Raw genomic sequence first — 27,413 nt, 5'->3', positions numbered from 1 at the left:
GAACTGCTCCAGACATGAAGCAGCACATTTAGTACTGCAGTAATGATGAGTTCACTATATATTTATCTTACTCCTAAAGCGCCATCATATTCCACCAGCAATTTACAGATATTGGCAGTCCCTAAATTCCCAATCAGTATGTCTTTGGAATATGGGAGGAAACCCATGCAAAAACAGGGTGAAAATACAAACGCCTTTATTGATATTATATAAAGATATTACTAAACAAACCTGGACGGTTATGTTGCTGCAGAATTTCATAAAGCCCAAATGATCTGAACTACTTTGTCTGTAGGTTTTACATTACATCAAGTTATAATTAGCCGTCTCTCTTATGGAAGGACTACGCCACCGGCCGGAGGGAGACAAACACACCAACGTACAGGAGTGGTCTAAGAGGTTTCTCTCTAACAACCAATCATTTATTGAAATGCTAAAACCTCTTACATTTATGACATTCGCTCAAACAGTCAGAGGAAGTAAACTCAGTGCTGTAGTCACAGAAGATCAAGTTATAGGATGCTGTCCATTACCCAGCATTCACACAACACTCTGCCCATGTGTTGGCCTGATATACCGGCGTGATCAGTATGTCAGGAGAGGGACTCCTAAGGGTGCATTCACACGGAGGAAAATGGCGCTGAATCCGCCTCAGATTCAGCGCTGTAAAAAGAGCCTCTCATTGACTTCCAAAAGGTACCCATTTGTAAACTACATATCTATAGAGAGAAAAAAATTTAATTACTGTGTACAAGAAATTGTGTGTGTGTGTGTGTGTGGAGGGGGTGGGACAATGCAAGGGCATTTGAGGAAGACAGAGATAGATAATAAAATGCACATGTCATTGATAGGAACATTATAATTTGTCTGATCTGCCATAGTTATGTGCAGGTCTGCGGAGATAGCGCCCTAAAAGCATCCAGAACATCATTATCTGTAAGCAAGTGCTATGTGTGCAGGACTCTATGGAAGGTGCCAAGGAAATTAAATAAAGGAAATCTTGGTCCAGTTAATTCTGACATTGTATTTGAGAAGTAATACTCCTCACTGTCCTGATGGACATCTTATGTACAACTATTTTGCCCTATCAGATGATTCATTAGGAGGAGAACAAAAGGCATTAGTATTTCCATGTTTTGGGTTTTTTCGGGTTTTATTTTTTTCCAAAAAACAGTTCTCGCATAAAAGGTATAATGAAAAGCCCTGTGATACTCTGTCTGCGTGTTGGCCAGATATACCAGCTTGAACAGTTTGCCAGGAGAGGGACTCCTAGTATCATAGATTACTGTGTTAGTAGGAATCCCTGTCTCGCAACGGAATACTGTGCTGTACTTTAGTCAGGTAAATCTGGTCAACACATGGACTGAATTTCAGTTGTGTGAATGTGGGGCTAGGGTCCACACATTTTAGAACTGCAACAGATGTCCCTGTTCCAGTTCTAAAAAACAAAACCAAAAGTTAAGTCAAAATTCAACTCTACAGAGCTAAAATTTTATTAGTCAGAAAAAGAAATTCAGCAGTGAACTCACTATTTGCTCCAAAACAAAAACAGTAGCTTTCCAGTATGCATCCCCAGGTGAAGGACTCCGAAGAATCAGAACCCGGAAAGCATGACATGAGTATTGGGCTCATCTGTTATCACACTTAACAGTTAGTAGGGCTAATAATATATATATATATATATATATATATATATATATATATATATATATATATATATATATATATATTAAAAAAAAAAAAATCCCGGTCCACTTAATTCTAGGCTTGTGTTGGAGAATTAATGCTCCTCACTGTCCTGATGAACCGCTTATGTACAACTCTGTTGCTCTCACAGATGATTCACAAACAGGAGAACAAAAGCCATTAGTATTTCCATGTAAAAATCAGTTCTCACATGAGAGATATAATGAAAAGCCCAGTGATTACCATCCTCCATAATTGCACTTTCTTTCCTGTTCCCAGCAATCACAAGCCAAGCAGCTACTGATAGCCGATCTCTGGCTGTAAAATGCTGTATGGAACAAAAGACATCCCATAATTGCAATAATCAGTATTAAAAAGCACCCAACTTCCATCCCGCTATATGATCTGCCACAGGATGAATATTTCTGCATCATTTTCAGAATATACCAAGTTTCATTAGCATGGTATGTTTGAAGGCATTCTTTATGGTACATTTCATGGTTGTGCTGGTGAATTTGCACAAGTGAGCAAGCAGCTCGCAATGTACTTGAATGACAGGAAGCGCAGTACTTTCCTGGTGTAAAAAAGTCAAACTTCAGGTTTGCTGCTTTTTAAATACCATTTGTGACAAAATTTACATGTCCACATATCCCGTATAATGGTATACAACTCTCTTTCTGCAGTAATGAATGCTGACAATGCATAGTCAACCAGTAATAGAATTCCTATCCACTAGCTGAATTGTGAGCCATGATCGGAGCTTTATACTTGCCTCTTCCCCCATGCTTGCAATATTCACCTTCAAAGACACAATCCCTGATTATATATCAGAGGGAATCCCGATAATCTGACCACGAGCAGCGCAACATACTTACCTTTCTGGCTTGCCGGCAGCAATCAGCTTTATGTGTTCTCGATCCCCGTGTGTATATACTCCGAAGTGATCATGTGGCTCATCGGAGATTTCAGACAGCTCTTGTTCAGGCACACAGTGCAATCTGTCTGTTTGGCCACATAATATAAATGGCTATACTCCTATACATTATACTTTAGCAGCTACAATCGCCATTCTTTGAGCTGGAGTTATATATCACCTGGGCTACTGAACTAGGGGAAGGTTTATTTACAGACTATAAAAGATGATCATTTTCAATGTCAGTAAAATCGCAGTAACTAACTGCATAGAGCAAACGAGTTTGAAGTCCTGTTTATTTGCACATGACTTATTACACATCAATGCTTGGGTGTGGTGGAGAATAAATATATTATTTGTCCAGAGTCTGGATTATAGGACCTCACACTTGTTGGGGGTTATTCATCTTCTTCGTTCTTACATTATACGTTTTTTATGATTAGCCATTTTTTTGGCACTTTAATGAATAAAGGTTATGTATTACTTGTAAATATTTTTTTCTCTTTTTCTTTGCTACTGCTTTTTCATTTCTCCCCCTCCACCGTCTCCCCTTTAAAGGTAACCTGTTTAAGTGGTGTACACTGTGGTGGCTAGAAAGATTGGGGGATATATATTGTGATAGTGAAGAGTAATACATTACTGACAATTTTATTCTGCTGGCAGCACGGTGGCTTAGTGGTTAGCACTGCAGCCTTTCACCGCTGGAGTCCTGGGTTCTAATCCTGCCAAGGACAATATCTGCAAGGAGTTTGTGTGGGTTTCCTTCCATCTTCCTCCTACAAATCTCTGTACAGCACTGTGGAACATGTTAGTGCTATGTATATGCATAAAATAATAGCTGCAACTCATGTAATGGGTTTTACTTCTCAGCTTTCTTTTTATGCTGAATCCACACGCAATAAACTTGTTTGATGTCTGTGAACTATAAACAGGCTTGATAGGCATCTAATATAAATGACAGTACATATGGATAAGCACACTCCTATTACTTTATAACACGATGACTAGCATGCATCTTTGTCTCTAATTAGATGAAAAATCAATACTCTGAAGTTTTGGGATAATATTAAAGATGTCTTTGTATGCAGATTTTTCGCACTTTAAATACATTTCTTGTTGCCATAGAAATAATGATCTTGGCTATTGATTACAGGTATTACCACAGGGAAATTCTTAAGTAAGAACATGATCATTTGCTTAAGGATTATTGTTTCCAGTATGAAAGGGGAAAAAACTATTTTATTGACAACCAGCAAAATTTAAAAGATTATAGAAATGATGGGGGGGGGGGGTGCAAACCAATACATTACACATCAAAAAATAATATTTTTTAGGCAAGTGTCTGATAATGCTCTTCACTGTCCTGATGATCCGCTTATATACAGCTCTCACAGATGATTCATGTGCAAATGAGGGGAAAGTAATTTACCCAGGAATCTACAGTTGAGACCAAAGCCCGGGCAAGCTAAGGGGCATTCACATGGAATAATGCGGCGCTGATTCTGGCACGATAACTCGCTTAAGAATCAGCACTGCAAAACAGAATCCCATTGACTTCAATGGTTTGCATTTAACGTGCATAAGACATTGAAATCAATAGAGGGCTTTTTAACCCATTGATTTAAATGTGTTACGTGCATTAAGCGGAAGCCATTGAAATCAATGGGATACTGTTTTGCAGCACTGATTCTTACACGAGTTATCGTGCCAGAATCAGCACCGCGTTACTCCTTGTGAATGCCCCCTAAGACAACTCTACAGCACGTTCCCCTCATTTACATATGAATAAAACAGTAATTTACATGAGAATAGGGCCACAAAGCTGTATAACAGAGGCATATTTGGAAACTGTGGAATCATCTCTACAAGGTACAGAGATTAGGTTTATAACCAATTTACTACTGACAGACTCCCTTAAAAATAGAACAGCAATAAATCCCTGTACAGCTATGTACATGAGATTAAGAAAAGCTCATTGATTTAAATGCTACAATATAACTCAGAGTTTTCTGTGTGGAAAATCCACGAGTAATCCGCATTGTGTGTATGTACTGTTAAGGGGTTTTGTTCTTCCTCTAGCTTACTACATGCTGTATAATGTTAAAGCCACTGCTGTTCCCCTGATACGCTCTCTGCTTTTCAGTACAATACGACAGACAATCCTAGAGTGTGTACTACTTAGAGGATAACATACAAATCCTTTCAGTATCAATATATAACTGTTCGTCTTTCTAGAGTGGATAGCACTTACAACATAATACAGCTGCCAAAAACCATTTCCACACTATACAAATACATGGTTTCTCAGGTTTCAAAGGGCCTGTCCAATAAGGATAACTTCCTCTACAAATGTAGCACCTATTGATCATCTGACTGCAGGGTCTGTTTGCTGCTATGGCATAAGCTGACGCCACGGATCAGACTGCTGAATCCTGTTCCAATCCATGCTATATGTGGCAGTACAAAGTCCTCCAGTGTGAAGTAACTCTTTAGTGTGGCTAGTAGAATGGGGATGCCCCCTGTGACCTCCATTGTGCATATGGACAGTCTGCCCTGACAGATTTGACTCTGAGAAAACAATTTGTTATCATGACAGATACTGCATTCTTCAATAAAAGTATTCAGTTTCGATTCATACTTATGGCTCTCTTTAATCCACAGGAAGCATTAGCATATAAAAACATGAAAACCAAGTACTGCAAGTGATAAATGTTTCATGAACCTTTTTTGCTGGTGAGAACAAGCATTTTTTTCTGTAGCTAAAATTCTTACCCATGGTTTCAGATGTTTGGCTGCCAACTACACGAAGCAACATGGGCTGGTTGCTCTCTGATCTCTGCAGCGAGGGAGTAGGAGAGGAAAATGTTGTACCATTGACCTTTGCCTCAGCTTGCGGCTAAAACACAAGGAAAACGGAAATAAAGGTTTCTGCTTGCAGGAATCTGCAGTCAAATAATCAATGATGTTCAGACTAAACATTGAGTGTCAAGTACAACACATGTCAAGATTGCATCCCTTTAGTGAGTACATGCTGCTAGGAAGAAGAAAAGCATGGAGGGAGAGAAGTGATTAGCTCTAATTTACCCTCCGCTACTACTAGAACATCCTATTGTCTGCTGCTATTTAGTGCACCAACATGTTTCTTCAGAAGAGCAGCATGGAACGGAGGGGTGTTTCTGTACTTACAGCAGCCCGATACAGAGAAGAAATCAGCCAGCATAATATTCTAGAAACAAAAGGAATCATGTCCATGTCGCCTGTGTGAGACTGTGATTGGGCTGCTGGATAGTGCGTTGCAGTAGTATATAGCATGTGGTGGGTAATACTACACTATGAATTGTGGCATACTGTGTAGTATCACAGCAGGATGAATTTTTTTTATTATAAGGTTTGCCATTTGATGGTTTTTGTTTTCCTCCACTGGATTACACCTGGCCCCGACTCATGCACCGTCAAGGAATAGTTTTTATTTGTCTTTTCAGGTGGTTTTGCATTGTGTTTAATAATATATTTATAGGATTTATTTAAATTGCTTTTCTTAAATATAAATACTAAACCCAGTACATGAAAGGATGTTGTAGGTTTTTATGGCTTAATAATCCATTTATTATTTAGAAACTGGTATTAACTTTCTTTTTTTATGGGAAGCAGTACAGAGAACCAGAGAAAATGCACAATGCAAATTTTGGTTTCCCTTGCAAATACTTATTGTAACAAACACGATAAAACTTGTTAGCACTGACAAACAATGTGAACAAGAAATGCAGGTGCATGTTACTTTGGCTGCAATACAACTGCAAACACAAAAACTTGCTACAGTATTCTGCTTGCACCAAGAACATTTCTGCAAATACCTACTGTGTATAAGGAAACATGAAAATGAGGTTCTTGGTACTTTTTACATTTTGATAAAACTGTAATTACTATAAGCTCCCCTGCTCTGAAAAGCTGACATTTTTTAACAAAGTGTTAAAAGTACCAAGAACCTCATTTCATGTATCTTTATATACAGTTGGAATTTGTAGAAACGCTCTTGGTGCTAGCAGAGTGCTGTTGCAACTTGTTGTGTTAGCAATTGTATTGCAGCCAAAGCAACATGCACCTGCATTTTTTGTTCACATGATTTGGCAGTGCTGACCAATTTTTCTGTGTTTGTTGCATTGTGCTTTTGTGGAATGTGGCTGAACTCAATTTTGTTTTGTGCACACCACCCATGTGACCAAAGCTGATTTTAACTAGAGCATAATATGGTTGAACTATACTCCACCTTTCATTCAGAGGCCACTGGTCCAGAGAGAGGAGGCTTAATTCATGGCGAGACCAAGAATCTAAGAGGGGTCATTTTAGTATAGGGACCCACTTAACAGAAGTTGCCTTACAATTACAGTCTGATCAAAATGTAAAAAGTATCATGTATTTTATATACAGTAGGTATTTGCAGCAATGCCCTTGGTGCTAGCAGAGTGCTATTGCAAGTTGTTCGCAATTGCAAATACTTATTTACCTGACCTTATTTCAAGGGTGAATGCTCCATTGCTATTATATATTAACCTGTCTAAGTTATTTAGGGCAGTCTTGTAAACATGTGCACTAGATGTCTTTTTATGTGTAAGTTTGAAGACAAATTTAAATAAAGATATCCCTGTTTATCTAAATTAAAAAGGGAGAGACCAAAAAAAGCAAAGTATTGAAACACTTTTTTTCCCCATAACCTACATGTAGTCTAAATTTTGACAAGTTTTCAAATTGTTCTATATCTTATTGGGACCAGTCAAGAAGCTTAGCTCAGCATTACATCTATTGCAGAATACTTCTGTAATATGCTACAATGTATGTTGTGAAAAAGCTCTACATAGGAAGGCATATAACAGTACTGTAATGCCTTATGGATCTGTAAAAGTGCCATTTTATGGATTCATACAAAACACAGCTATATCAAAATACTGTGGCAGTCAGGGTGAAATTTCTAAGCATGCTAATCTCATTGCAGAAACTGAGCTGGCAAGGAATGCTGGGAAATTCCAGCTCTAAAGCCAGCAGAATTAATGTGATTTTGGACCATTGCATGAGCTGTGAATCAGACCACTACTTTTTTTTTGTTTTTTGTAAAATTTTGTTCTTTTTAGCACCAATCTATGTAGTTTTAGTTGTTATTTTACGAAACTCAGTCAACACTGAATAATGGAAACTGGGAGTAACATGTCTCTGACTCGATTGGATATACTCTCAAAGGTGGTTTCAAAGTCTGGTGTTTAACAATGATAGGGTCAGGATTTATCCAGTTTTCAATTTCAGTAGATTTTTGTTTGTAACACATTAAATTAAAATGCCTCTGAAATGTTAGCTTTCTTGTAAAGCTATGCAAATCTCAAAATAGTTCAAAATCATTAGCTCTGTTATTGGGGCAGAAATTAAGCCATTTCTCTAATAGAGACAATTCATCTGAATTTAATTTCTAGTTGGATACATTAAAGGGGTTATCCACTTCTTCAAACTGACAGCCCCCCGCAGACCCCTGGTACTGAGGCAGCAAGACGCTCTGCTCACTCGCTGTATTAAGTGGTGAGTGTAGGTACTACAGGACTGTCCCATACACTATACAGCTACTGTTGTGATAGCTCCTATTTGGAGGGTAGCGAAGTTTGACTCCTTGTCGATGTCACATGATGGGGAAGGGGGTATAAAACTCTATAGTTATTTTTAGATTTCTACCATGATTCATACGCTCATCTCGCAAGCCTTTAAATGGACTAGTGGTCATAGTGAACATACATTTTTATGTAAAAGTGAAATTATGTTTCCATGTCGCATCATTGCTGCTGAATAACGACTTCATGTTTTTTCATAATATGTATTATGATGGTAACTCAGATAAAGAATACAGTGCGCTGGTGAGCCCCAAGGGATGAAGACCCACCTGCAAGTCTTAATATATCAGCAGATACACTACAATGGTATGATTATTTAGTACTGGCCAGCTTTGCCTCTCCCACTGTTTGCTCAGTGTTTAATGAAGCATCCAACTGAATGCACCTTTCATATGACAAACTTGATAATAAGATTTAGAGGGAAACTACCCTGTTAGTGTACCATCATCAGTCAACCAGGAAGCTTTGCCAAGAATGAAAAGTTAATTAAGCTATGAGCTATAAAACAATGTACTCATTTGTTGATCACCCTGGTGCTGCTGCTGACATACCTGCTCTAGCAACTGTCTAAGCCGATGTAATTGTGACTCCAGTTGCTTGTTATGATCTTCCAGTATCTGCATTCTGGCTTCTAGACGTCCTTTGTGCTGGCGCAGTAACTTGGCTTCTGCTATGAGTTCTGCATCTCGTGGACTCTGTGGGGAGGCTGGCATCATTTCTGGAGGGGAAGGTAGTGGGGACAATCCCTTATGGTCATGTTGCTCCTTTAGTCTATCATATTCAGACTGTAAATTTCTGTTAAATGAAATGAGTAAACAGAAATATTGATATAAGCTGGCAAATAGAAATGAACTGGATGTAGAAACAAAGTATTCATTTTTAAAATACAGTGATACAATGAATGTTTAGAGCACTAAAAAAATGTAAGAATGCTCTATTGTTACTAAACAAACAGAGATGGGTTATTAAAGGACACCTATCACAGATATCTTGCTGTTAGGGCATGTAACAGATCCCATAATAATGGAGCCTAAAAGGGCGCATCCTGCTCTATTACCCAGTGCGCAAATAAGCACTTCTAAACCATTTTAGTGCATTTGGATGGTCAAGATGGCTAATGTACAACCACTAGTGTATTTGGAGATGTGGGGCGATGATCTGGTTGGTGCAGATGAATTGGACTTTCAGAAATGCTGTAACGGATAGACTTTAAAAAACGGCAGTGTAAATGTTGTCAAACAGGACAAACCAGATTTTAAAATCTATAAACAAATTTTTTACTGTAACTGTTTTATTGGCTATGTTCATAGTTTTTTTTTTTTTTTTAAAGTCAGATTTCACATTTACAGGAAAGTAAAGAAGTCTTCGTTTCCATTCATTTTCAGAGTTTTCTTTGACTCTAAAGGAAAACTTTTAGATGGCAATAGCCATTATAATACAAAAATTACTTTTTAGGCCTTTTCAGAGACCATAATATTACAGATAATAAAACACACCTGTTTTCTTCTTCCAAGTCAGCAAGGATCCTCTCGAGCTCCCCTCGCTCTTCACTCTCCAGGGAGATAAGTATTTGGGCAGGGCTTCGTGGCTGACTTAGTGGGGACTCTTGGTTCAAGCTTTGGCAGTAGTGCTGGATAAGCAAATGTTCATCATCTCTAAGAAAAACATGGTAATGAAGAATTAGCACTCTTCCCAGACTTATCTCAATGCGCTCTAATGCACAGTAATAAACAGAACGTTTTCAGTCTCTGTCCACAGACCCTGGGAGACAGAGAAAACTGGAGAACTTCGGACTCTCACTTCCTTACAAGTGAATGGTTATTTCTGAGCCAATAAAATGTGCTTTCAATCGCACTGTTATTAGGATTGGTTAAATAACGTGTAATTGGTGGGTAATTGCGTTAAATCTGAATTAACCGTTAAATAAAGATGCATTCCTCTGTGGGAAGACTGCTACATGGGGAAACACTTCCAGGTAACCAAGCAGCTTGGTATTAATTGTGTAATAATAAAGCACAAATCATTATTTAGATACAAGACAACTATTTATCTTCCTCAGGCAAAATTATTGTATTTGCATTAGCTGCAATCTATAGTGAGATGGAGCAATATGTCAATTGCTATTAGTCTTTTATCACCTTCCAAATCTGTCCTATGAACAAGCAGGCTTAGGAAATTAATCTAAATCACCAAGGCACAAGAATGCTAAAAAGGGTACTTAAAAGAAAAAGCAAAACATGAAAAGATAGCATTTATAGTGGAACATGAACATGTCGGACTATTACCATCTATGTATATTTTAACAACATTATTACAGCTTTTGATGTACCCTGCCTTGATAAGCACTTGTTAAATAATTCTCTCAAAGAGCCATATGTCTGCACTTGTCTTATTAACAAGGACATTTCTCCTTATTAAACATGGTCTTTAACATGTAATATGTTTAAGCTAACACTTTCTTGCTCCATTTACTCTCTGTAGACCTTTGGGGTGAAACATAACTTAAACCAATATTCTCCTCCCATATGTAGTAAATTATCACCCTCCATAACTTGTTGCTGCTTTTATTTCACTGGTAACTAATATCAAAGTATTTGGTATAGGTATTTGAGTGCTAGAACTACTAGTCTACTGCCAGATGACTGTCTCAATGGTTTAGCTGGCAAAGGCATGCCAAGCATGGGTACTTGATAAATTTGGATAGCAACTTGGTTCACATCTATTCCATTTTTTAATATATAATCTATGTCAGCAGATAGATCTATTTTGCAAATATTTGAGCCATGAAAGAGAAGGGGTGAGCTCCTCTGAGGATGAGAGGTAATAGCCATTATGTGATCTATCCGGGACAAGAAGGAGCTTAGAAGATATATCCATAGCAGAAGAAGCTAACACTATACAGTAGAAATGAGCTGTTATTACCAGATGCTTTCCTGGATTGTTCTTAAGAAGAGACTCAAACTATTTTTCTTGTTTTCAGTCTAGAGGCATGTGTGAATAGTGCGGGTCAGTATTATACACCTACAACAGTTTATATATGCCTGAGGAGAATTCTGAGCCTCATTTTGTCATATTTCGTATAGCCAATGAAATGTGATTGACGAGGGAATGAGACAAAGGTACACAAGGGCATTGAGAGGAAGGCGGATATAGAGAATCCATGGATTTTAGTTAAAGGGGTTGATAGTGTTCAACAATCTATCAGGTCAGTATATTACAAATTATCTGGACTTAGCACTCTGAGCTGATGGGTGGAGACACTGTGCACAGTAGGGAAAAATGTCTGACACAGCGTGTGCTACATTTATCAACTGTTTTAGACACTTTCCATCCTGTACAGAAGAGGGAAGAGGTTTCTAGGGATATTGGCATGACTTATCGGAAACTGGGAGTGGTCCAAGTTTCTAAACTGTGTGTCAAGCACACGCCCAAATTCTGGTGTAAACTAAGCCAACTAATGGAAGGTGTGTAATTCTGCTCGCCAATTTATCATCCAGCATCAGACATTGTGATGAATCTTGTGCATTTTAAGGCTGTCTAGTATAAAATTTGCACAATGTAAATTAGACAGTATTAATAAATCTTCCACAGGGAGCGCAGGAGAAACTGTTCTAACACAGTCTCTTTCTCTCGCATACAGAAACAGCTGCAAGAACCCCCCTTTACCCAGGCCACATTTTCTGTGATGGACTTTCAGTGTTCCATACTAAGCATCTTATTGGAGAAGATGACTGCCTAGAACACCACTTTTCAATGCAATTGTTAGTGGTTGCCTCAAAAGTTTCACTGTATATGGAGAAGTACTGGCATGTACTGTTGTGAAAGATATAGCAGGAATTTTCAGAATGATATGCAACTTGTCAGAAGGAGTGGAAGCAGGGAAATATGATAATAAAACATAAGATTATTACAAGGTTTCTTATAATCGTCTGTACTATTGATTTATGCACAGTTTGCTAAAAAGCTATTGACCATTTAAAAATTCTTGTAAAGGCCTATATTTCTTAAGGGCTTCGTTTAATTCACCAGTTTATGATAAAAATATTGCAAAGTATTGACTTTTGTGGAAACCAGATCTCACTAGGCAAATATACATACATGCTTTCATTGGGTGAAATGCTATCGTTTAGGTAGGATCCATTGCTGTTTTCCATTTCAGCTAGCCTGTGGAAACATAAGAAGAGAGAATTGTTAAAATTGCAAATATGCAGTTTTTGGGTGTACATCAAATTGTTAGCAAAATGACAATGTATGATTATGGTATAATAACCAAAACAGATGTATACCTCTTAAACCTTCACTTTTCCATTTCTGACCTTTCAACACATTCATTTAATAGAAGAATAATTTTTTATCCAAAAAGATATGTCCTCCTTTACCAATTAGTATTGGTAGACAGCACTAGATTATGTTCTACATATTTTCAATGTTCACCCATTGCATCAGGTTTTTTTTTATTTTATTATTATTATTATCTACAATGAACATTATGTTATCACTATGTATTGTCAGAAGAAAACGGCATGAGAGCAGCTAGCATATGTTAGTGGTCAGTTGCAGGTAACTACTATCAATACAGCACTGCAAGCAACATTTTCCACTTTCCACTAGAGTAATTTCTCAATGCAACACTGAAAACAGACATTCAAATTTCTGTGTCATGTTCAATCTGAAAGGAAAAAAAATAAATGACTTCCAAAATACTAAATATTATTCAGCTTTCTAAGCCAAAAAATGTTACAGAAACTATTTTCCACCACCTTAGGCTAAGCCCCCATGTAACAGGACGCAGCAAAAAAGCACTGTGGGAAAAAACATGGCGGAATTGCATCACGGTGTTTTCTGCAGCACTTTTCACAATACAATAATTACACCTATAGGAAAACCGCCGCCATTTCAGTAGATATGATTGACATGCTGTGATTTCCATTAATGCGAACATTTAGCAAATTGCAGCATTTCTGCTGCGCATGTTTTTCTGCAATGTGTGGCTGGGATTTGCTACAAGGGGACTGTAAAACACTGCATTTTTTGTCATATCTGATCAGTAGGGGAATGACACTGATGCAGTTTACTCTAGTCTAGTGCTGGAATCTAGTGCTGTGGATGGGAATGGAAGCAGAACTGCCCATAGAACTGATCAGCTCAGAGCTGCAGCCTCCTCCACTCTATAACAGTGGCGCTGGATTTCTGCAAAGCTATGCCTATTACTTAAAGGAATCCTATCATTAAAAACACAATTTTTTGTGACTAACGCGTAGGAATAGCCTTAAGAAAGGCTATTCTTCTCCTACCTTTAGATGTCTTCTCCACGGCGCTGGTCGGTATATAATCTGGTTTTTGTCGGTATGCAAATGAGTTCTCTCGCAGAACTCCATCTTCCTCAGGAACGGGTCTTCTTTGCGTCTTCTTCCAGCAGTGGCTTCAAACTTCTAGGCCTCAGGCAGCCACTGAGCATGCTTGCCGGCCACAAGAAAATGGCCGCTTTCACTAAGTAAGCAGCCATTTTCTTGTGGCCTGTGGGCATGCACAGTCGGCTTTGCCCGAGGCCTAGAAGTTGGACCTCCAGCGACGGAAGAAGACTCGTGAAGAGGCCGTTCCAGAAGAAGATGGAGGCGGCGCTGGAGAGTTCTCCTGCAGCATTGGGTACGCCCCCAGTGCTGCAAGAGAACTCATTTGCATACTGATGAAAGCCGGGATTTCTACCGAACGGCGCTGCGGAGAAGACATCTAAAAGTAGAAGAATAGCCTTTCTTAAGGCTATTCCTACGTGTTAGTTACAAAAAATTGCGTTTTAATGACAGGATCCCTTTAAATAGGAGCAGAGCTGCTTCTGGCCCTGTCCAGCAGGCAGCCAGAACAGCTGACTGGTGTCCAGATGTCAGACTATCAATATCTGATTGTTGGGGGTCAATCTTGTGGCTTGGTCATCCATAAAAAAACAAAAATGACGACATGTTGTAGAAAATCCACAAAGCATCTGTAGATTTTGGTTTGTTTTATGAGCCATAGAGAAGTATGGCTTCAAAAGTAATGGGAGCTATAAGAGGCGGCACTTATACTTCTTCCTTCTGCTAAATCTACTACTGGCTGAAAATATGCAGCAAAATTTGGAACAGAAAAATGCTACCTTTCCAGATTCTATAAGTTAATTTAAGGTTGAAAAGGGGTTAATATAATATTATTTCAGTATACTATGGTACAATATAGTAAAAGTAATTTTAATTTAGAAGATACAAATCAGCACAGCAGGAGGACACTAAAAATTCTTGTTATATACTTATTAGCATTTATTTATATATCTGTAGCAAAAAAAAAATAAGAAAAAAAATTCAGGGTACTCCCATGGGGTGTGTCATCACACTGTTTGTACTTGTGAACACTTGCAGTGAAGTCACAGGTGTTTATGGTTTTAAGGTCGCTTTTACAATTAGGAAACCAATTATCAAATATCCTATTCTATTATTCTAATACAAGGATCCCCAACCACCGATCCAGGGACCAGAACTGGGCCGTTGGGGGTTACTTGCCGGTCTGTGGGATGGGATGGCCTTAGTCTTAGCTGGAAACTTCGCGCTAGCCCACTTTGCTAATGATGACGTGTAAAGTATCGGGCAGCACTGCATCCTGTAGCAGCTACAGGGCAATGTGCTACCCAGTAGTTTACATGTTACCATAGCAACGTGGCCTAGCGTGAAGTATCCAGCTTCGGTGTCTAGCGATTCGCCATGTCCACTCAGATGCTCATGTCACACCCGCCTGCTCAGCAGAGCAACCCGGTGGAGAGCCATCCCGTCCACACAGTAGAGCCTGCCTATAACCCTGCCCCCCTAAATGACCAAAGCCCCACCCTGCCCTGCCATGGAAAAATGGGCTTGCCTGAAGCTAGTCCCTGTTGCAAAGAAGTTTGGGGACCACTGTTCTAACAGCAGAAAGTCTTTTGTTTGTAGCTTTCTGATGTAGTTGGATTGCAACATGCCCCTGCATCATGTGGACAGCCCGTTGATTTCAAAGGAGGCCATGTAATGCCATCATTTTTCCAGTGGAGGGGGGGGGGGGGCAGAAAACCTGTTATCAGACTAATTTTACTCTTACTTCCATTGTGTGAACTGGTGTACTACTCTGTAATATCTCATTTTGTCTATACACAAACCCTATGATCTGTAGAGAGCTGCAGAATATGTTAGGCTATATACAGTAAATAAAAATGTATCAGTATTAATAACCTCACAAAGAGGCTTTGATAGTAAGTGCAACCTTTATCAGAAATAAAAGAAAAATAACACTTTACCTATAGTTTGAAAGAAACTTACTTTCCACATTACTATGTATTCTATATCTGCTAAATGGTCAAGTGGACTTCATTTTCTTGTTTGTGATAGCAGAAGCTTCCTATTTTTTTTTCTTTTTCATAAATTCACTTCTTGTCATATCAATAGTAACAATGAATTACAATAACCTCTTTACAACATCATAGAAAAGGTACAAGCTAAGAAGCTCAAATATAACAGGCATAAAATCACCAGCTATTAAGATCAAACATAAAACAAAAAAGGCATTGCAAAGCTAAAAAGAATCCTGCCACATTATGTCAAACATTAGAATCAGCATCCTATTGCAATATAGGTTAATATTTATATACATGCAGAAAAGTGGATAGAAGAGACAAAATTATTCTAGTACTGTCTAAATGGTAGCGTTGTCTTCACATAGAAGTATAACACATTTCCATATTCTTCGTTTGCAGAGGAACATCACAGACAGACATTAAGAAATTACCAAGTGACCTGCTGGCAGACTGCACAGGTCCATACCTCCCCTGTTACTATGTCATTACAATTAGTGCAGAGTAGTAATTTGGGTTATATCATTTACTGTATATTTCCACATCTTCTACTGGAATTGTCTAACACCAACATAGTTAGATAACAAGATCAAGTGGATTTATCCAAAACGGAAATCATTACTCATATGAGCCAGACTCCAGTTCATATTCCTCAGATACCTACTGAGAGAAGGGTAGCTTACACAGAGCAGATATAGCAGATTGAGTCTTTCATATAGTGTGAGGGAGAGATTTGTACCTCATCCATGCACTTTGCCATGATCATTGAGCCTGTTCGCTATCCCGAATAATACGTATTACTCTAAAATGTAGAGTCCTAGGCAGATGTTTCACCACACAATAGCAAAAGGGGACAGGTTCCTCAAGTAGTCACATGTTCTGCCTCGGAGCACCTGCACAAATTTTCTGGTGCACTAGATTTGTTAAACTCTTTTATTGAACTCCTTATCACAGGGAGGTATGGAAATGTGCTGCTTCAACTGAAAAAACAAATAGTTTTTAAGAAGAAGAAACAGACCTATTTGTATGTAATCACTCACGCATATTGACACACGTACCACACATTTATTCTTACTGAAATGTAATTTACATAGGGGAAATCTAAAAGATACTATTGAAAGAAAGGACATGGAATTAAGGTGCATACATTTTACCGCTTCATTTCTCAGGCCCTGATGGGTAACAGGCATGAAATGCTAGATAGATAGAGGTTTAATGGCAGACTGACACATAGGAAAAATCAGTGAATCATTGCAGAGTATGGAAGTGGTTCTAAAGCCTCAGAAGACTCTCCTGATGGAATGAGCTAAACGGTACAAGGCTCTCTGCTTTGTTTTGGATGCTTGTGCCATAAAGTCATACCTGCTAGCATAATGTTCAATTCGTGAGTGAGTGTCATCGTGTGATAGCTGGGGAGATGAAGCAGGGCTGTGGAAACAAGAATTTAAACACAATTCAATCTTCACATTAAGAAAGGTGCTCGAGGTTCATTGTGTCATGGACTACTTACGCCTAATAAATTAAAATAAAACCGAACTCGAGGTCAAGGTCAGAACTATGCCATCACAAAACTACGCAACCTTCTCACAACTTTGCATTTCATTCTCAGTACACTATGTTCCAGCTAGAGTTTAATAAAATATATTCCAAATATCTTAACTAACCATAAAAAGTGAAAAAGATACTATAAAACAGTCAATTATACAACTTGACCTAAGGGTAATTTCCAACCTCTCAACTATGTGAAACTATAGTGAAGAGATACACCTCCATTATACAACCAACATCTTTACAAACCTCCACCATCCAACATGTTAAACTTCTCAAGGATATGCCCACAGATTTATAAAAAAAACAACAAAAAAAAAAACTGTTATGGTATTTGCTTCAGTCACAACATGCCTAGAGACTTATTTTGGCTTTGGAACCCTGGATTTTGAAGCAATGCCATATGAGTTTGTTGTATCTACGGCTTAAAATTAGTACTTAAACCCCTCCTCTCACTGTTTATGCTTTTGTTGTATTCAACTAAATGGAACTGGATTTAGCCAAATTGGCTATAGACCTATTTCTTCACACTCCCACTCTCCTTTTCATACACATTCACACTCAGTAAGGCTAGAGTTACACAGTGATTTTTCAATCATGTGCTGTAAGATTGCAGTTTTGCATTACTACATTGCACCTATTGGCAGTGAATATTGTTGCATTGTGACCCTCAGGTTGTTACAACACAACAGAAATGCAAATTGACTGCACAATCTTAATGTTGTACGGCCAAAAGCTGCTGTGTAACCCTAACTTATTGGGGTAAAAAAAGATGCATTTAAAGGGGTTGTCCCATCTTAAGGATCCTATCTATACTGCTAGCTTATGTGGATGTAAGACTTTTCCTAAATTCATTGCTTCAGCAAAAGTGCTTTGTTTGGCTGTTATCTGAGATTCTTCACTTGATTGTTTACACTGTGTTTCCATAACCACGGACCTGGGGATGGTCTTATCTCTTCGCCCAGGACAGGTGACGTAGCTACCTGCTCTCAGGAGGGAGGGGGAGCTGAGTGCTTGGAGCAACTTGTATTTCTGAGCTGTTTATCTCCTGCTCTTCCAGTTATTAGTCTGCTAATTGAATTTTGCTGTTAAGGGTTGAGACAGGCAGTCGTTACCTCTGTATGTAAACACAGATCTAAAAGTGAGTTTATTGCAAGCTGACTCTTGGTCCTGTAGTATGTAAATTTGGGATTCTCATCACCTATCAAATCCAGTTCTTCTACATCAGCTTCATATAGTGCATCTTCCAGTGGTTTTGTGCTAATTTATTTACAACCATCCCTCATTACTGACTGCAAACAAGTACTGCTATGAAGAGAGCTAACAGAGCTGGCTTTGTCTATGAGATAGCAAGTATAGCAAGTGAAACCCCGCCCACCAATTCACCGAGAAAACCAGGAAGTGAACAGAGCATACAGGCTGCAAATTAGTGAACAGGTGAGTTGGGAACACCCCTTTAAGTAATTTGTATCGAATGCAGATCCTTTGTAGAATATTCTTTTGACTTTGACCTTACATTTGCACTTCCGATATATGGATGTGATAGATAACTGTGAATATTCAACTGTCAATAAGTTGTGTGGATTGATAATAAAGGTGCTGTGTGCACCTTGTACAAGTCTTGTCAGGTGCCACTACAGAAGGCAAAGCTGCTGAGAAGTCATAGTTGAATAGTAGATGAAAAGGCTCAAAACTGCTAAAATCATAGCTAATAACAGTTTAATGAAATGTAAAAATAATAGAAAATCGCATAGAAGAAAAACTTACAGCACATACAATATCACTATCATTTCAATTCTTATCTATTTGTTCCAGCTTACACAGAAATTAATTGAATGTGGGAATGGGGGATTTGACATTTTAGTCTTGGACCATCTCAAACAACAGGCTGTGGAATAAGCTTTATTTTACATTACACATACCCTAAAACAGAGTCCTTTTTCTTTTATCACTCTCATTATGTTGCACAAAATGATAAATCCTATTAAGTCTCTGACAAAGAATAATAGGACATCTGACAGGATGGCCAGTATTCCTATGGGGTGCCTTTGCTTTTTGGACTGGAGCACAGATAGTTAAGAGGGAACTTAACAATGCGCAGAAAATGTATGCAAAACACCTGATTGCTTCCATTTACAGTACTGCGTATTTACTTGGGAAATTTATGTAATGTTGCCTGTTTACATAAAACGTGAGAATATATTCTAAGAAATAGAGCGGTAATATGCATGAGTTTTATGCTAGAATGCAAATCTCTTCCATTCAGACTGCATTCCATAATTATCACGGCTAATAGTCTGCAGTGGTTAGGTTAAGATAGCATTAGTTCTAAGCATACAGCCAGCATAGAAAATACAACATGCATTCTCAGATTTCAGCGGAGGAATTTATGTACCATATAGCAGAGAATCTCTCCCTGCTCTCCTGTTACACACTGGGGCATAGCAAATACAGGTTACATAGACATTACGTTATTCTGCATTGTCCGTGTTTTTGATGGCCTTTTCAACGTGCGTTCTTTACACCCTTTACCAAGGAGATATATTCCTTTGAGAAAACCTATTAGGTGAGCAGCAGTCTAATAATAATTCCTTGCACACCTTTATGAAATGGTATGCAGTTTTATACATGGGTGCTTGAGCCTTGAGCTGAAATGCAATTCACTCTCTTGATGATCCTCAGTGTCTACAGTCATCGGTTCAAGGGATACAGTGGAAACTAACTGTTCAAGGCAAAAATGCTGAAAATACATCCATTCACTTTCCACTGTCATTGGCACCCACAGCCTGAAAGTTTACTAGTTTCAAAGTCAAAGTACCATATAATGCAAAGTATTGAGCAAAATACATCAGTCCTACAGAATGATCCTTGTAAGTCATTCTGATATCAATGGATGATGGTAACACTTAAGAAGAAACTATAAAATCAGTGGAGTAACAGATATGGAGAGTCTATATGAGCAATCAACATTTCTATTATTTTGAGTTTTTGCACCCATTTAGTTTCTAACACCAGTAATAAAGTGACAACTGACTTTGGGCAAATAACTAATATATACGGTAAGTATTAGACGATCAGCTTCAATTCTCTCTTTTGTAAAGCATCATCTGCTTATACATGGTATATTTCCACAAATGCATAGTGTTCCTGTCCTGACTAGAGATGAGCGAGTAGTATTCCATCGAATACCTCCCCTGCATAGTTATTGGTGTACTCGGTCGAATACCACGTGGTAAATGCAGTAAAAATTTCGATTCCCCTCCCACCTTCCCTGGCGCTTTTTTTTATACCAATAACTATGCAGGGGAGGTATTCAATCGAATATACTCGCTCATCTCTAGTCCTGACCATGGATGCTAATAGAAGGGTATGAGACCAGACTGGTCCATCAGGCTAATCTATAGGAAGGAAAAACAGCACATGTACAACTTTTATGAATGGAGGAGGCTGAAAATGTGATCTGGTCACATATCCCTCCATCAGTAGCCATGTTCAGCATGAATGCATACAGTTCATAGAAAAGGCAATACTAACAAGTAGGTGATTCTTCACAAAGGTGGAAATTTGTGCTGATCTCATTTTATACTAACAAGTTTCCCAAAAGCAACTTTTCATAGCAAACCGTCTAGCAAGATAGTTTTAAAATAGTCAAAGACAAAATAGAAAGATCTTGAACTTAACCAGTCTCTTTTCAATGGCTAACTCTTTGATATATTCAGTGTTTTCCACAATCTATGTTCTAGTGTATATGCCATTTTGTAAAACACAAGACCATCATCTGAGGACTCATTTTAGGTGTGACAAGTAATATGCTATAACCTGCAGTACAGAAATAAACATTATATCATTGAAGCGGCACAGCTTACCAGCATGAGTGCTGTTATCGCTCGTCTCCATGCCAAGTTACCTGTGTATCTTGGTCCAGCTTAACTATAAGGTTAATAAATGTTTTACAGTCCCAGGAATCACAAGAAGCCTTTCCAACCCCATACGGTCTTGGTGTTATTAATGCAATTCACACTAAACTGGCTAGAGTCTAAGTTCACTTCTAATCTTCTAACAAGGTTTTGTCCAGATATCTAGCCTTTTTAGTTATTGCACCGAATCACAGGCTTGAAAGTTCAAGGGAAGATGAAAATGAGCTCATGGATAAAAGAAAAGTGGTATAATTGGCACACATGGAGGTGACAGCAACAGCAGTAGCGCAAACAGAAAAAGTACTCACGCAGAATCTACTGGCCAGAAGTTGATCAGTGTAACAGGACTGCAAGACAAAAATGAGGAGGTGAAGAGAAAGTAGAGCAGAGAACAAAAAAATGGAATGAGGTCTATGACATCAACAAAAATGCCAATTAAAGCAGCAAATGAAAATTATACACATATATCGAAACTCTAGAAATACAAGCTGAACCTGTACATAAAAAAAATAAATCAGATAACAGGAAAACAAAAATGGATCATTGCATTAAATTTGGGGTTGAATATGGGTAATGCTGTACTCTATAGTAAATAATATCCATCCAACATGTATATGAGTCAGCTGAATAGATTGAGCAGTACAGTACGCTATTTGGCTCATCTATTGTATTACTGTGTACAAGGACATTGGGAATCTAGGCAAGCAACAGGACAGATGGCATCATTGAGAGATCACCCTCCTCCTGGAACTCTGCAATCAACAGGAGGTTTTCTAAACTATTCATGTTAAATGTTATCTTTTTGGCAGATGGGGCAGCAAACAGTTTCACATTTGCACCTGCCGTGTGTCTGATATCATCACAAAGAAATACTATTTAGATAATGAAGTTTCCCATAGTTCACTGTGTGCATGGAGTCTACTTTGTACATTGTACATTAAGCCAATGTATGAAAGGGATTATGGCAATATCTTACATTATCAGCATCGTACATGCTACTTAGTAATACAGAAGGGGGAGACAGTTCTTCATTAATAATAGTTGAAAATAGGAAGTAATGCAGACTATACCAAAGCTATTCTACCTTTCGTCCATAGTATCATACCCCATATTGATAGGCTGTCTAATCAGCCAACAAGCATTTATTTCCCACTTTTAGCTGAACGCAAGGGAAAAAAAAAAAAGTTCTCTTCTCTTGCTTATTGAGAGTAGAGAGTAAACTGAAATGGATTTTGATATTTAGGAAAAGATATACCGATGTGTCCCTGTATACCTTTTCACTCGGCTGGACATATCCAGATATGTGTCTCACTACTTTAATAGCTTTCAAAACAGCATATTTTCATGATATTGTATCACAAAGTGATGCCGTACTGGAGGCACGCAGCTATGTTTGTAGTAACAAGCACTTAGCATATGCCCTCATACGACATATGTATGTCATGGGGTTGGAGAGGTATATGAGCTAGGGTGGAGAGCTGCCTCACACATAATAGGATATCTTGTGTTACACCGTTTATTAAAGTAAATGGGGGAAACGAAAAGATGATAATGTAAGATGGCCGAACTAAATATGTGTAAGTAGATTAATCCGAAATAGAAAACGATTTCTTGTATCTTTGGGGGCTGCCTGGGTCACCTGTTTATAATTCTATTATGATGTGTCACATTCCCCAACATGGTGCATACCTGTTTAAACACTGTACAGCTACTAGATTACACCATAATAAAGAGGTGGGAAACAGATCCAAAGGTAAACACCATGTAAGCACCCACCCCCTTGTCATTTTCACTCATGTTGGCAAGTTCTTTACTACTGTCTTAGTATGCAGGTGCAACTATAATGTTAGCTTAATACCCATCAGCTTGTGTTTCCTAAAATAATGTCTCAAAAAATGGCATGTATATATATAAAAAAAAAAAAAAAAAAAAAAAAAAAACGCAAAAATCTGGGAAGCAGATGAAAGGCATTTCCTTTGTGAGCCGAGTGGCTAGTACTCACGTCTCCATATTGTCTCCTTCTAGGACGGTTTGAACAGGAAGATAACCCATCCTTGGGTGTTTAGCAAAGTATCTTTTTGTCCTGAATTTATTCTTCAAAACCTTTGCAAAGTCGCGTACATCTTCTCCAGATGTAGTCTGAAAGGAAACAAATCTCTTTGTGGATGTGGGTCTTGATGGCATGAATTAAACAGTACATGGGAAAACTGTGGCGAGCCTTTGAAAAGCACACAGCAGTTGAGAAGCAAAGTGTCAGGAAAGAAAACAAATCCTGCAATGGATTTCAAATTCTGCTTGGCATTCTCCTTGATAAAGTAGGCATTCAGGTATTAAATGTTTTACAGGAAAGCGCTTGGCACCTACCTTTATTTAGGGGCTTATGACAATGGGATTTAGAATTTCTTAGTCCTTTTTATTGTACTTTAAAGTTCAAAGCTAAATTCAGTCATGGATTGCAGTTTACGGAGGCCAAAAACACTGAGCAAAACAAAGAGCCTGGCGTCAACAAACAATTTTAGTCATTCACTTCAGAACTAGCTAAGAGGAGAGCATTCATGGTAATAGTGCTATAGGTCTTTTATTTTAAGGAAATCATGACCCAGTATATGCTTAAAGGGAACCCGTCACATGGAAAATGCATTGCCATCTGCAGACAGCAACTTAAAGCAGGAGATGCTGAGTAAATTATTCTACAGTCTTGTGCAAAGGTTTTGGAACAACTTTTTTTAATGTAGATTGTGAGCCCCATATAGGGATCACAATGTACATTTTTTTTTCTCCTATCAGTAAGTCTTTACAGAATGGGAAGAAATCCATGAAAACAAGGGGAGAACATACAAACTTCTTGCAGATGTTGTTCCTGGCGGGATTTGAACCCAGGACTCCAGCGCTGCAAGGCTGCAGTGCTAACCACTGAGCCACCGTGTTACCCCGACTTTGGAATAATTTGTCATTTATAGCTTTGCTATTAAAATGCTTAAAGTAATTCATCTAGCCATTGGGGTGGTCTTACAGAGTGACTACCAACCCCCATGTATGTCTGTGCATACAGAGATGTTAGCCACTCATAGAAACAGTCACTTAGTCATGAGGGCTGTCCTAAGAATAGAAAGACCAAATATACAAAGTTCTGGTAAATCTTTCCCATAAACCTATTATCAATCTGCTCAGCTTATCCTGCTCTGTAACATGCTGCCTGCAGCTTGCACTGAATTTTCCATGTGACAAGTGCTCTTTAAAGAGTCTGTCACACATCAACCAAGCACCGCAGACGGATTCAAGTAACCCTACGTCATCTAGCAGTGTTTCCCCCCTAGTGAATTGGTGCCTCTGATGCTGAGATACTTGTCATTATGTAATGAGCTATTTGGAGCTGTTAGGGTGATGCCACTTACCTCTTTAGAGCAACATGAGATCTCCACAAAGGAGGCACCAATTCACACAGCGAAAGCAAAGTTTGATTCAGGTGACCTGAAATAGATAACCTATTTATCTGCAGGGCTGTGTTGATAGCCAGGGCTGTGTTGATACCCCACGTGGGGTAAATGCTTCTGATTAGCGGCAGCGGAAATGCCATGGAAAAAAAAGTGGCGTTTTACAGTCCCTGCAAATAGCCGATTCCATCCACAGTTTGAGGGAAAATACGCCCAGCAGGTATGCTGCGATTTCCAAAACCCTTGTGTTTTTTAAGAAATTGCAGCATGTCAATTATACCTACGGATATACCAGAAGTTTTCCTATATGTAGAATTGAAGCAGAGGCCTATTTAGCACAGAAATAAGAATTTTATTTCTCAGCGGATTAAACAGGGTGCTGTTTCAAGTAAAAACAAAAGTGCTTTCTTGAACAAGTTACTACAAGTCTTTGCACAGAACTAAAGTTCAGTTTGTTTGCTCACCCGTAATAGTACAGTTTCAGGCAATTGCTTGCTCAGTTCTGAAGAGCCCTGCAGACCCAGCCCTTCAGCTTCATACAGCTCACACACAACTCTCAGTCACTACCACTCAATGCAGATGCTCTATTAGGGTAGGACTACACCACAAGTTTGGCCAGGACTCCCATCATGCAACCAAAGATGACCATGTGACTCCTTCACAAAAGCCATTCTACCTAGGTCTCAGTCACCCCCAATCCTCAGAGATTTTTTTTTTTTTTTTTTTAAATCACCGAAATCAGTAATCTCAGTGCTAAAATCTAGCACTTTCCAGCTGGTACATGGCATTTTTTTTTTTTTTTTTTTACTGCAGAAGAGTCATGAGAAACAATATTACAATATACACATTAGATTACTTTCAGATAACCAGGTAATAATTGTCTGTAGAGATGAGCGAATACTATTCGACACTCTAGTTTCGAATACTTCGCTCGCATAGGAATGAATGGGAGCGGGCAAACTGCAAAGGGCTAAGCACCGGCCACCAGCGCCAGCCGGCGCGAGGCCGCTCCCATTCATTCCTATGGAGCGAGGTATTAGAAACTGCAGTTTCTTGCCTGGTCCAAGAATTCAAAATAGGTAAGGAAGGGTTCACACTATTGTTGGATTCCATTCAGAAGGTGTTTGTTAACGAACACAAAAGGACAGTAACTGATGGCTATCATTATAAGTCCGTTTCTCATAGATCTCAATGTTAAAAAAAAAAAAAAACAACAGACACTTTCTGTCTGTTTTTTTCCTCACGGACAGAAAGGTCCTGTATGTAGGATTTTTCTGTCCCCTGGAAAAAAAACGGATGTGGGTGTAAACAGACACAAAATAAAATCCCATTGAAATGAATGGAAAATTTAACGGACTACTGGCTATTCAGTTAGTGTCCGTTGCTAAAATCTTCACTGAAGGAGTAACTAAAATTTAACTTTTATTGGATCCGTTTAAACCACTATATCAAGGATAAATCAAGTCCTAAAAACACCAAAATGTGGGTGGCTGGACCTTTCAATAGTGTGTGTGGTCTAAATATACACCACTTTAAATCTTCCCACAGGTCTCTGCCCAACTTCACATCAAATAGAAGCCTCAATACAAAAACTCCAAGGCTCCTTCAATACCAAGACATCTAATCAGAGTCCCATAGATTAAATGAGATCCCTGACTTAAAGGCAAACAGGACTAGGCTCATTCATATTGTGTGCACCTAGACTCAATCTTTATTCTTAATAAAGTGGTTATAGAGAGTTTGCCCTACGTCCTTTTATCCCCTCAACATGTTTCCCTAGCCCTATTATGGGCTGTTCATCAGGAGGAGTTTCAAATGGATTAATGTCCGCAGGATTTGTGATAACAATCGCAGTTCCCCTGCCCTAGATGGTAGGACAGGGTACTTAGATGTAATACCAATCTTGTAACGGACAATAGCCATGGACCCTGCTTAAGGAATTCAACGGTACTGTGAACCACGCCAACATTGGTATAACCAAATGTTCGTGTTCTTTATTAACAAAGCTGAGCTATAGCTACAGCTACATCTCCCCCTCCACACATAGACATTTAAGGGACTTAAAGAGGACCTTTCACCACTTTTGGGCACATGCAGTGTTATATACTGCTGGAAAGCTGACAGTGCGCTGAATTCAGCGCACTGTCGGCTTTCCCGATCTGTGCCCGCTGTAAAGAGCTTACGGTGCCGGTACCATAGTGCTCTATGGTCAGAAGGGCGTTTCTGACCATTAGCCAGAGATGTCCTTCTGCCTCGCGGCGCCTATCCCGCTGTGCTGTGGAGCGGGGAGGAACTCCCCCCTCCCTCTCCTGATAATACTTGTCTATGGACGAGCGCTGTGAGCAGAGGGAGGGGGCGTTCCTCCCCGATCAACAGCACAACGGGATAGGCGCCGCGAGGCAGAAGGACGTCTCTGGATAATGGTCAGAAACGCCCTTCTGACCATAGAGCACTACGGTACCGGCACCGTAAGCTCTTTACAGCGGGCACAGATCGGGAAAGCCGACAGTGCGCTGAATTCAGCGCACTGTCAGCTTTCCAGCAGTATATAACACTGCATGTGCCCAAAAGTGGTGAAAGGTCCTCTTTAATAGGACTTTAATATTGATGAGCTATCCTTATCTCGTCCTCCCCACTGACCAGATGACTGAAAGGGCCACATAAGACTGACCTCCACAATCACAGGCTTCAAGAAGGCCCTGAAGACTCACCTATTCAGGAAGGCCTACAACCTCCAATAACATTACTGTCACCACACCACCATCTGAACAGTCTCTCCCCTCATCTTCTCTCTCTAGCCCTCTTTTCTCATAGACTGTAAGCCCTTGCAGACAGAGCCCTCTACACCCCATTGTGTTACGCTGGGTTCACACCAGCGTCCGGTCTCTGTTCTCAAGTTTCCGTCTTCTGCAGAGAGAAGAC

The 27,413-nt window shown here is 39.1% G+C and overlaps 1 protein-coding gene across 14 annotated transcripts in view; it reads right to left on the bottom strand.

Annotated features, from left to right (window-relative positions):
* Positions 1-27,413, bottom strand: part of DMD (dystrophin) — a 1,873,751-nt gene that overhangs the window by 14,714 nt on the left and 1,831,624 nt on the right. For 12 of the 14 annotated variants that reach the window (XM_075265063.1, XM_075265067.1, XM_075265060.1 and 9 more), the window contains 7 exons: positions 23,060-23,196; positions 21,366-21,404; positions 16,955-17,020; positions 12,346-12,411; positions 9,744-9,902; positions 8,799-9,042; positions 5,372-5,495 (listed from right to left, as the gene is read on the bottom strand). In XM_075265063.1, coding sequence (XP_075121164.1) covers positions 5,372-5,495; positions 8,799-9,042; positions 9,744-9,902; positions 12,346-12,411; positions 16,955-17,020; positions 21,366-21,404; positions 23,060-23,196 — 835 coding nt within the window. The remainder of the gene's footprint in view (positions 1-5,371; positions 5,496-8,798; positions 9,043-9,743; positions 9,903-12,345; positions 12,412-16,954; positions 17,021-21,365; positions 21,405-23,059; positions 23,197-27,413) is intronic. The other 2 variants (XM_075265069.1, XM_075265066.1) reach the window with 1 other exon arrangement.

This window comes from Leptodactylus fuscus, chromosome 2 (assembly GCF_031893055.1).
Source record: "Leptodactylus fuscus isolate aLepFus1 chromosome 2, aLepFus1.hap2, whole genome shotgun sequence".
Classification (NCBI taxonomy): domain Eukaryota; kingdom Metazoa; phylum Chordata; class Amphibia; order Anura; family Leptodactylidae; genus Leptodactylus; species Leptodactylus fuscus.
Note: the sequence above shows the minus strand (reverse complement) of the source record. Positions and strands in the feature narration are given on the sequence as shown.